We start from the raw sequence: 11,783 nt of genomic DNA, 5'->3' as shown, positions 1-11,783 counted from the left end.
AAAAAAAAAAGACTAAAAGTGTTTGTCTCTGTATAAATGTGACTGTAGTCTGTAATTAAAATATATTTAAGAACTCTCTTGGTCTGCAAGGTGATGTTGTTGAGTGTTGAAGCTTTGCTGTGTTTCAATGGGAGGACTTTGCTATAATTAAAAAAAAACTAACAGACCGGAAGAATTTGCCTTCAAAAATCACGAAAACTTCAAAGTAGAAAAAAATCGAACCACCCGTATCAGGTAGTTTGGTGGATTGTTGCAAACATCGGTAAAAACTGAACACTGCTGCGTTTGTTCCTTACAAGTGCGACTAGAAATGACAAACAAATCTATTCTATAGTCCACGCACTGGTCCTTTAAAGCAAGGTCAACTTCCATGACCTCCAACTTTATGCAACTGAATTCTTCATTATAGCCACAGCATCTGTTTTTGTTATTTGAGAAGAGTTTTCATAAGGATGAGATCATGCTGCCGGGATGCCAGCACAGAACAGCTGGATTGTCTTCTTGACTTTCTCCACGTTCCAAACCAGACGGAGTAAAAGTATCGCGTGGCCTGATCGGTTCAGGCGCCGCTGGTCGATCTTTAACTTTTATGGCGCGGGGGAAAAAAAATAAATAAAAAAATAAATACGCGTGACGTGCGTCGACAGAAACCAAAACTGTCTTAAGTCCCGCCCTTTAAGGCAGCACGGCGCCCCCTCTGGTGCCCCCCCCCCCTTTCCCTCCCTCCTATCCTTCCCTTTCACTTTCAAGCTCCCTCCGCCCGCCCCCCCCCTCCGTCTCCCCCGCTGGATGGGCGATGATGAAGTCGCGCAACAACTTCTTCTGACTCGGGACGACGCCCTTCCTCCTGCCCCCCCTCGCCCGCCCTCCAACTCCACCTCCCGCACCGTCACCGTCTCCACTATCTCCGCAGTCCGTCCAGCATGTGGCCGCTGCCCGGCGCGCGCGCCTCCAGGTGCCTCCTCGGCTCCCTCCGCCGCGCTGCGCCGCCGCCGCCGCCCTCGCCGCCGCGCCGGGCCAAATGCAACCTGACCGCCTACATGCCGGAAGCCGGCGGCTTCGAGGAGGTGCGCAGCCCCTCGCAGCTGCAGCGCTTCTCCGTCTCCAGCGGGGAGCGCTTCTGGGCCGCGGCGGCGCGCCACCGCCTCAGCTGGATCAGCGACTTCCACACGGTGCAGGACTGCGACCTCGCCCGCGGCCGGATCAAGTGGTTCGACGGGGGGAAGCTCAACGTGTCGGGTAAGAGTTGCATGTTCCATTTATTTATTTATTTATTTATTTATTTATTTATTTTCCGGGTGTGCTGGGGGATTGCTGGGGGGGGGGGGAATTCCAGCCATCCAGGCCAATAACCTTCTATCAAGACACAACAAGTCCTCAAACGCATCACGCCGACGTGTCTGTTGTCCATCTGTGCTCCCTCCCAGTCAACTGCCTGGACCGCCATGTGCACGCCAACCCTGAGAAGGTGGCGCTGGTCTGGGAGAAAGACGAGCCCGGGTCAGAAGTGAAGGTCACTTACGGGTGAGTGGCTTCATTATTGTGTCTGAGGTCACCCCTCCCCCACCCAACCCCCCCACCCTCCCCACCCCACCATCATCCGCCCCCCATGTGTTGTTTTGTTGTTGGCAACCCTGAACTGAAAGGAGAGAATATTTCAAATCTTCACCGCCTCGGTCTCACGGGAGCACCGTCCTTGAGTTGTTGTTGCGGCAAAAGCAGAAGTTGACCCCCTGCGAACTGAACTTTACAAACCACCAGCGAGGAGGACAAAACAGAAAACAGGAAGTGAGCGCAGCAGCAGCAGCAGCAGCAGCCAGAATGCTGCACCAGCTCCACTTTCAGTTTTAGCTTCTCTCAATAAGCCCGACTTATTAGGATTGTCATGATGGATTTTTCTGTGAGTCTTAACGGTGCAGGACAGCAGGCAGGGTGGCGCATCAGCAACAGCGTGAAGCTGTTTAGGGGAGCCACTCGCTAACAGGTTTCAACCAATGACTGAACAACACATACACACACTCGGACAAACACTAATGGAATGTAACGACTCTCAGGACCACCGCCTCCAAGGTGATCCTGGGGCAAAGGTGTGCTCACTGCTGCAACTGAAATGGGCGGGGGTCTGCTTGCCACACACACACACACACACACACACACACACACAATAAACAGATTTCTGCCCCAACTTGTCCCCAAACAGTCACTGAATGGAGCAGAAAAAGCCCCAAATCCCCAAATTGTTGGTAATACTGAGCAAAAATGCATAGTTTGCCCTCCATTTATTTACATTTTTTAGAAATGAAGAAAGCTTTTAGTTGAAAGAGTGAAACATCACAAAGCAACCAAGAGAGAAGTCCAGTTCCAACGTTGCCCCTCACATCAGTTGGAAGCCTCAGGCCGTTGCTAACTGGTCAAACTGGCTGTGAGTCATTGTAGTCAAGACGGCACCAACCGAGACCAAGACATTATCAAGACCAGAGAGCGTCGAGACCAAGACCAGACCAAGACTTTATATATCAAAGAAAAATAACAACAAAACAGACAAAAATAACCGGGATTGTTTTCTGTTATTATCGTGTGAGTCTGGACTGGTCTTGATCAAAAGTCCAGACTCTGTCCAGACCGAGACAGGACCCAGTAACAATGCCTCTGAGTCCGAGACGAGACCGAGACCCTTAAAAACAGGTCTTGAGACCGAGACCAGTCTGTTGGACTACGACGACGCCAGTGGAAATAGCTCAGTGTCGCTCAGTGTCGCTCAGCGTCGCCCCCTTTCTGCATCAGGGAGCTGCTGGAGATGACCTGTCGCCTGGGCAACCTGCTGCGGCGCCGCGGCGTGAAGAAGGGCGACAACGTCACCATCTACATGCCCCCCTGCCCGCTGGCCGTGGCCTCCATGTTGGCGTGCGCCCGCATCGGCGCCACGCACAACGTGGTGTTTGCGGGCTTCAGCGCCGAGGCCCTCGGCGAGCGGATCAGAGACGGTGAGGATGATCCCGAAGTTGGGGGGTCGACGACGGGGGGTTACTAAAAAATAGAATCTCCTCCACGGCCGCTCGCACAGCCCAGTCCTGCGCCGTCATCACCGCCAACCAGGGCGTGAGGGGGGGGCGGCTCATCGAGCTGAAGAAGACGGTGGACGCGGCGGTCAGCAGCTGCCCGCAGGTGCGGAACGTCCTGGTGGCCATGAGGACGGAGAACCCGGTGGAGTTCACCCACAAAGACGTGGACATGGAGGAGGTGAGAGACCAGAGAGGGCTTGAAACCAGGACCCCCCCGCCCCCCGAAATCCTCAATGCAAAGTTTAAAGGGGGTCTCGTATTTTTTTCAAAAAGCTAAAAAATGAAAGTTATTGTCACTGATGGTGGTTGAAGGTCCAGTGTGTAGAAATGTGCCTTGATTTATGATTATTATATTGATAAAAACTTAACATACTGCCCATGAATACATGAGCAAAAGTGTATCGTCGCAGTACAATGAAAGTGACTGGGTTTTCCCACCCTTACGGTTCTCATATATATTACATAAGAGTCTTTCTTCTCGTTCGCTACCGTCTTGCGCCACCATTTTTCAAGGAAGTCTTTTCTGACAGTGCGCTAAATACAAACCGCACTATCAGACCAGCTTCCTTAAAAATAACGACACACTGGACCATTAAGATCACCCTGTCTAATGTTCAATTCTTTAAAAATAGTTTTTTTTTTGTTTGACAAGCCAGCGTAAAACAAGCGAGATTCTCTTGCATTTGACAGGAAGTTGTCAATTGTCCATGGAAGATTCTGCAGTATTATGGGATGTCTCTGGCGGGCGTGTTTGCAGGAGATGCGGGCGGAGGAGGTGGTGTGCGAGCCGGAGGCCATGGACAGCGAGGACCCGCTCTTCCTGCTCTACACCTCGGGCAGCACCGGGAAGCCCAAGGCCCTGGTCCACACTCAGGCCGGCTACCTGCTGTACGCCGCGCTCACGCACCGGGTAAAGCTCGCACCGAGCGGGCCCGGTGGCCTCCGCCTTCGACCCGGCCGGCTCACAGCCGCTCTTATCGTCACATTTCCTCTGCCTCGCTGGATTAATTCCAGGCTTTTCCCCTGCCGAAGTTCCTCAATCTAACATCCTCCAATCGCCCGCTTCTATTCCCAGCGACTGTTTCACTTCCTCACTAATATCTCTGCCTTTTGCCCTCGGCATGCACCAGTCGACCTTGAGAGGCTCACCTACGTTTCAACTCTGAAATCTCATCTCAGTCCATCTGGCCCACCGTATGCACACACACACACACACACACACACACACAAAAAAAAACCCTACCCCAAACCACCATTATGCAAATGTATAGGATTGAGGCCACACCCACTGGCTGCTGCCACTGAGATTAGGGCCGAGCCTCCGCCAGCCACAGTTTTCATTATCAGCACCGAAGGGCTTATCTGAGCCTTTGCCTCACAGTTGAGAGTTAGTGAAGCGTTAACACACACACACACACACACACACACACACACACACACACACACACACACACACACACACACACACACACACACACACAAACTTTTCACTTTCCTGTCATATTGACCCGTGATCACTTTGCACGTCTGAACTCTCTATTCTCTCTTTGCATGCGTGCGCCAACCTCACCGCCGCAAAAGTGTCCAGGTAGCTTGAAAATGCCACTAAAAAAAAAACATTTTTCCTTTTTTTTTTTTCTAATTTATAATAATCCCATTATCGCCCCCCTCCCCTCCCCTCCCCCCTCTCCTCCTCCTCCACCAACCCTTCAGTATGTGTTTGGCTACCACGACGGCGACGTGTTTGGCTGCGTGGCCGACATCGGCTGGATCACGGGTCACAGCTACATCGTCTACGGGCCGCTGGCCAACGGCAGCACCACCGTCCTCTTTGAGAGCACGCCAGTTTACCCCGATCCAGGTGGGCGACAGAATCAGAACCTTGGAAATCTTCAATTGATTGATTCATGAATTAATTCTTTAATCTCAAATTAATCAATTCGTTATTGTCATGATACAGGAGTGCAACAAAATTTGCAATTATGCTGTTACTGCCTCTCACTTTTACTCTGCACTTTTCTCTGTGTTATTATTATTATTTTTATTTTTTACCATCCACTGCCCGCAGCTTAGCATTCCTGTGTCTCTGTCTATGTATAGCACTTAGACTAAAAATTGTCAGGAAGCTGCGGGGCTAAGCTAACCTGCGCTCGCTAGCTCACCGGCTCTCTCTGTGTGATCTGTGGCTGACAGGCAGGTACTGGGAGACGGTCCAGAGATTGAAGATAAACCAGTTTTACGGCGCCCCGACGGCCATTCGCCTGCTGCTCAAGTACGGAGACGAGTGGGTGCAGAAGTACGACCGCTCCTCCCTGAAAACCCTCGGCTCCGGTGCGTCCGTGTCTCACACTGGCTTGTTTTTTTTTGCTCCCTTTCAGACACGTGGAAGGTCTTTAGCATTTTTAAGGTGTTTTTTTTTCCAGTTTGTTTTTTAAGCTGGAAACTGTTGGCATTGCATCATCATTCTTATAACCAGTTGTGCAAGGCTGCTTCAGTAGAATCTAGCCTAAGCATTAACGTGACCTTCAACACTCACATTCAGTGCCATATAAACTCTTGTTTCTAGAAAGGGAAGTTCAAACTGACACGTGTGTGTGTGTGGGGGGGGGGGGGGGGGGGGGGGGGGGGAGAAGGGGGGGGGGCAGCTTGTCAAGGGAATGAATAACCAAACCAGGAAGTGCGATTGCCGTGTGGCCAGGAGTCAAACGCAGCTGCAGTCTGTTCACCGGGATTTGAAGCAGGCTCTTCCAGTTTATTGAAGTTGTTTAAGACTGATGGCCGTCTAACTGGGAGAGCAGCAGGTTGCTGTTTATGCAACGCCGCCTCTCATTGGCCAAATAAAGAAATAAAGCCTATCTGCTAAAACCAGCTGGCACTTTTCTCACCAGCCGTGACATAAAACTTCACAGCGGTCACAGCACAGCCGACGCTGTGTTCTTTCTCTCTCTCTCTCTCTCTCTCTCTCTCTCTCTCTCTCTCTCTCTCTCTCTCTCCAGATATATATAAATATATTTTTTCCTCAGTGTGATATCCCAAAGCATTTTTTTTAAAAGTCAAGCCCCTGCAGCAAGGTTGACATGTGCCTGTGCAGACTCACGGGGTGGGGTGGGGGGAATGGTGGGGGGACGCAGATATGTACACGTGCACAAACGTGCGCGCAGCACCTGTTCCTTCCTTTGAAATATGAAACATAAGGGTCCAAACAGAAGCCGAGCGGTACATTTCGCACTTCATCTCCGAGTGTATTGTTTTCATCCGGCAAGGAAAACGTGTCATACAAAAGCAACAAAAAAACCAACCTCACGAGACTCATACTCATACCGCTCTTGTCTTTTGCGCAGTGGGGGAGCCCATCAACACGGAGGCATGGGAGTGGTATCACAACGTGGTCGGGGACGGACGCTGCCCCGTGGTGGACACCTGGTGGCAAACAGGTAATAAACCACCAGACAAACGTCGCTAACACCGGCAACGTTTGCGCAAAGTTTCCCCGCACGGACGACCCTGCTGATTCATGACCACTACGCCCTGCAGTATAAAACTTATAAAACTGCAATCAGCGTCGTAAACAAGTAGTCTTTAAAACAGAGAGCAATGACCGTAGAAAGGTAACACAGGATAATAAAAAAAAAAAAACCCGCAGCCATTTTCTTCCTCAGTTATCGTCACCCCGAACAAGTTACCGGACTTTTTTTTCTTCGAGGGAGTTTTCGGGGTTCAGAAAGCTTTTTTTTTTTTGTTGTTGTTGTTGTAGTTGTTGTAGTATTTTCTTCTTTAGCCGAGAGCCACGTCTGCAGCCTTGAAGGGGAGAACAGAGCCGAATCTACAGCCAGGGCTGACTTACATAACACTTGACTAGCGGCCAAGTGTGTATCTACACCACACTATAGTCGGCTCTCTCTCACACACACACACACCCACATGTGCGCACACTAACACACACACAAGAAGGAAATGCTTCTGTTCCCACTGGATTCCTGCATAAATACGTCATGGAGATAATCACCAGAACAGGACGACGAAAAAAAAGATGGACAGAGTCAATCCAAGTGTTTTTTCCTTCTTCCATCCATACACTGCAAGAGCCCCTGGATTAGCGCTGACGCTGCTGGAGGAATGCGAGAAGCATTAAATAAGACCTGTGGGGTTTTTTTTCCACCGTGCTTGCCAACACGCCCATAAAAAGCCATTTGCCGAGTGCAGCGGCGGGTCAGCGGCCAAGGCTGTGGTGTCTACAGGAACTATTGACACAATGTCTTTGACCAGTCAGTGAACGCACCAAGAAGGAGACTAGAGTCCGACCTTCCCGGAAAGTTTTTTCCGCAGATGGCTGCAAACAGTGGGCTAAATGTGTTGTTTTCTGGAGATTAAAGGAATTGAATTGTTTTTTGATTTAATGCCCCCGCTGAAGTCCCCACCGAAGGGACAAATCTGAAATTTGGGATCTTCGAAGCAGCTGCAGTGACGGTCGTCATGCACCTGCAGACTAGCGGCTACATCAGGAAGCTAAAGGAGCTTCAGAATCAGGTGATTCCCTGATGGGACTGCATGTCGCAGTAGCTTTATTACATTTAGGAAGCAGCAAACGCCTCGGCTGCAAAACTCCATCATTAATTGGGGGATAATTAAACATGGTGGGAGTCACAGATACTGATATGACCCAAATAGCCGACCTCAGCAAAAGAAAAAAAAAAAAAGGATTATACTATTATGCCGTTTTCATGCGACAGAGTTTTTAATTAGGACTAAGTGGCATTATTCGTAAACAGCCATTTGGGCTGATCTGGGAGCAAGTAGCCTGTTTAGAGAGGGAACGAGATTTTGATCCGCGGCTGGCGTGCGGCCGACCCGTCGGATCAGCGAGACTCGGAATAACACGTTTTATTATCCACGCTGTCAAAACTCCCATTTCCCTGCTCTGAGGTCCAACCAGGAAGTGCTTTTGTGATTTTTTCTTTTTTGTTTTTTTTACACCGAGCCAGGATGGTGGTGGAAAGGGGGGGTGGGGGGGAGGGGGGGAGATATCAGAGCTCAGATCTCACGGTTACGGTTGATGCGAGCGCGGCGCCAGTTGCTGCTGCTATTGTGGGATCATCTGCTGCGCCCTACTTTGCCCCCTCTGCGTGGCCCGTCTGCCGTCTCCCGGATTACCAGGGTCCCCGCCGGTCGCCCGCAAACCTAATTGCATTTAATTTACTTAGTATGGCTCTAATGGCTGTAATTCCGACAATCTACATCTGTAGCAGTGAGAGGGGATTAGGCCGGATTGACACGCTGGTAGTTGGCCAGATCTGCGGCGTCGCCCTCCGCAGCCCCTCGGTTACTTTCACATTTTCCACACGCACTCTGCTGTCTGTGTGTGTGTGTGTGTGTGTGTGTGTGTGTGTGTGTGTGTGTGTGTGTGTGTGTGTGTGTGTGTTTTTCAAATTGGTGCTTTACAAAAGAGATGTGTTGCCCCAACGAGGTTCAACCCTTGCTAAGTAAAGGCAGTCCAGGTGGGTCAACGCCGCATTAACCATTTTAATCAAGCGGGCAAAAACATTTTTCTTACTGTTTTAACACACAGTCCATGTTTAATTTCCACTACAGACTTTGAAGCTGAGAGGGGGTTCTGCTCATTTGACTTTAAAGAATAACAGCAGCAACAACAGCAACCTTCTAAAGAAAATCTCCCAACAAAGCACAACAGCCTATTTAGCCCTCTGTTTACAGCGTCCAGCAGAAGCGCTCGGCTCTCGCTTCCTGTCGGCTCACGCCTGCTAAAAATACATTTTTGTAAACAAACACCTTCCCGGGAGCGCCGTCACCGAGCTGGCAGAGGTATTAAGCACTGAGTGTTAGTGAGTGTGAGGTCTAAGTGCCCTTCGTTAAGTCCAAAGTACGCCAAAGGCAACAAAGAACTACAATGCTGGTATTTTCTATAAAGAAAGAAGACTTTGTCTCCACGTTGCCCGAGAGAACCAGAGGCAGTTGGAGGAGCGAGTGATGAAATATTTTTCAAAAAAAAAAAACCAACCAAATATGTTTGTTTAATTTTGTCGGATTTGCCACGGTGAGAAAATCGCAGTGACACCGGCTTTTCTAATCTGCTGTGTGTTTTTTGTGTTTGTTTTTTTTTTGTTGTCGTCTCTCAGAGACAGGTGGCATCTGCATCAGTCCGAGGCCGTCGGACCCGGACGCTGAGATCCTCCCTGGCATGGCCATGAGACCCTTCTTTGGCATTAATCCCGTCCTCATGGACATGGCGGTGAGGGTTGCGTGTGTGTGTGTGTGTGTGTGTGTGTGTGGGGTGGCACCCTGCAAACACAGGGAAGGCTGGGAACGACCCCCCCGGGGTTGGTGGGGGGGGCGGCAGATTAGGATTATTTATGTCTATATTTATTTATTTTAAATCTCGCCGGCTGTGTCACTTTCGCTGCTGGACCAGCAGCCGTGCAGCCTGCCTGCCAAACTCCACATTAAAAAAAAATATATAAATTAAAAAAAATCTGCCCGGCTCCTCTGTGCCTGTTTGCAGCGGCACAGATTGCAGAGACAGTTGGAGTCTCTCGTCTCCGAGCGGCTCTGCCGTTCTCTCTCTCTCTGCTGACCAACACACACACACACACACACACACACACACACACACACACACACTAGGATTTTAAGCTGCAGCCTGTTTGTTCATTTAATAAAAAACATTTACTCACGCATTACACACATATATATGTATATATATACATATATATATATATGTATATATATATAATATATATACATATATATATATACGTATATATATACATATACGTATATATATATATATATATATATATATATATACATATATATATATATGTATATATACATATATATATATATATATGTATATGTATATATGTATATATGTACATGTGTATATAGATACATACATTTATACACACACATATTGTGTGTGTGTGAGACATTGTGGGGCACTTACAAAAAATGTAAGCAGGCAATTAAATTACATTTTTGTTGGTCATTTTTCATTTTCAACACTATTTCTCCTTCCAGGGAAACAAGCTGACGTCCAACAACATATCAGGAGCCTTGTGTATCTCCCAGCCCTGGCCCGGCATGGCCCGCACTATCCACAACGACCACCAGAGGTTCATTGAGACCTACTTCCAGCCCTTTCCTGGTAGGTGCCCCGCCTCCTTCCAGCCAGGAACCAGGGTTAATGGACTTCTCCTCAAACGGCTGCGCGCGTGTGTGTGTGTGTGTTTGTGTGTGTCGGCAGGTCACTATTTCACGGGTGACGGCGCCTATCGCTCCGAGAAGGGGTACTACCAGATCACCGGGCGCCTCGATGATGTCATCAACGTGAGCGGCCACAGGATCGGCACGGCGGAGATCGAGGACGTGCTGGTAAAGTGAAATATTTACGTTTTTGAATAGCACCAACTAGCGGTCCCATATTAGACACTTTGCCAGATTTCAGTGAAGTGACCTTTGCGCCATCAGTTGTTGTTGTTTTCACCACTATCGATTATTGAAAAGAATCTGCAGAGTTCCAGTTCTGTGACGTCTCAAAGGGAAACATTTCCAGGACAGCCATCCCTTTCTTTTGAAAGAAGGATGCACCTTCTCACCACTGGGAGACACAACAGTCAGGGATAACAGACAAAAGTGAATGTAGCACTGTGTGGGACCTTTAATTGTTAATTAGTGATGTCACAAAGGGCTGATTTCCAGAACGGTGCGTTTCAAATCAAACTTTTTCAAAGGTTAAGGGCACAAAAATGAAGTCGAGGCCGGACTTGACGGTCTCGAGACTGAACCTACTGAAAACAATGGCGAGGACAGTTGTGCCTCCTGAAGCGTTAAACCTGGGCTCCTCCACAGAACCAGTGTCCCGCGGTGGCCGAGTCGGCCGTCATCGGCTTCTCACACGATATCAAGGGACAAGGTGAGCGGCCACTTTGTATCCGTCTGAGTCAAGCTGCGGTTCTTGGAGGTTCTGACCGTCTCCTCCTCCTCTGCCTACTCCAACTTCTCCCCGTCCTCCTTCCCAACCTCCTCCTCCTCCTCCTCCTCCTCCTCCTCCTCCTCCAACTCCTCCTCCAACTCCTCCTCCAACTCCTCCTCCTCTTCCTCAGCCGTCTTTGCCTTCGTGGTGCTGAAGGAGAGCGTGGAGGCCAGCCAGGCCGACGTCACCCGGGAGCTCAGCGGCTCGGTGACCAAGAAGATCGCCAAGTACGCCTGTCCAGACCACATCCAGGTAACCAGGACCCCTCCAGGGACCACCGGGGGGGGGAATCCCCTCCAAAATGCTATAAAATGCTTATTAAATGTCTGCGTGCGTCTTCCGGCAGTTTGTCCAGCGCCTGCCGAAGACGCGCTCGGGGAAGATCATGCGGCGGGTGCTGCGGAAGGTGGTGGAGCGAGACCCCGGGGGCCTGGGCGACCTGAGCACCATGGAGGACCCCACCGTCATCCAGGACATCATCCAAGGTCACCGAGACCTGCTGGAGGTCAACCAGCGCGAGCGCCAGTGAGGCCCGACGGTCGCTCTTCACATTCCTTCCAATTTTTTAAAGATTTTTTTTTTTTATCACTTTAACACTTTTAACAGTTTTATGAATCAATATCCAAAGAAATGTACTGCATTAGATCCACCCTGATTCACGCAGTCGTAGTGGCATTTGATTTTTATTATTTTTAAATGAAATGAGTTCATGTAAGATTGTAAACATCACA

The 11,783-nt window shown here is 49.5% G+C and overlaps 1 protein-coding gene across 2 annotated transcripts; it reads left to right on the top strand.

Annotated features, from left to right (window-relative positions):
* The first annotated feature begins 778 nt into the window (after positions 1 to 778).
* LOC142903787 (acetyl-coenzyme A synthetase 2-like, mitochondrial) lies at positions 779 to 11,779 on the top strand. Of its 2 annotated transcripts, none has more exons than XM_076049608.1 (14): positions 779 to 1,239; positions 1,428 to 1,524; positions 2,785 to 2,984; positions 3,065 to 3,240; positions 3,820 to 3,972; positions 4,776 to 4,923; positions 5,256 to 5,393; positions 6,404 to 6,496; positions 9,197 to 9,309; positions 10,098 to 10,224; positions 10,324 to 10,451; positions 10,811 to 10,992; positions 11,183 to 11,304; positions 11,399 to 11,779. In XM_076049608.1, exons 1-14 carry the CDS (start codon positions 924 to 926, stop codon positions 11,644 to 11,646), a joined length of 2,241 nt encoding a protein of 746 aa, XP_075905723.1. In that variant the 5' UTR covers positions 779 to 923; the 3' UTR covers positions 11,647 to 11,779. The 2 variants fall into 2 exon arrangements, with proteins under 2 accessions (XP_075905723.1, XP_075905724.1); XM_076049609.1 differs by having other exon boundaries at positions 781 to 1,239; positions 10,929 to 10,992.
* The last annotated feature ends 4 nt before the right edge of the window (positions 11,780 to 11,783 follow it).

This window comes from Nelusetta ayraudi, unplaced genomic scaffold (genome assembly GCF_046127955.1).
Source record: "Nelusetta ayraudi isolate G7.1 ecotype Tasmania unplaced genomic scaffold, CSIRO-AGI_Nayr_v1 ptg000118l, whole genome shotgun sequence".
In the NCBI taxonomy this organism is placed as follows: Eukaryota; Metazoa; Chordata; class Actinopteri; order Tetraodontiformes; family Monacanthidae; genus Nelusetta; species Nelusetta ayraudi.
This window is presented reverse-complemented; position numbering and strand designations above follow the sequence as displayed.

Coding starts and splice junctions, on each gene's coding strand:
- LOC142903787 (XM_076049608.1), top strand. CDS start 924: ATGTGGCCGCTGCCCGGCGCGCGCGCCTCCAGGTGCCTCCTCGGCTCC. Junction 10,225..10,323: donor CTACTTCCAGCCCTTTCCTG/GTAGGTGCCCCG, acceptor GTGTGTCGGCAG/GTCACTATTTCACGGGTGAC. Junction 10,993..11,182: donor ACACGATATCAAGGGACAAG/GTGAGCGGCCAC, acceptor CCTCTTCCTCAG/CCGTCTTTGCCTTCGTGGTG.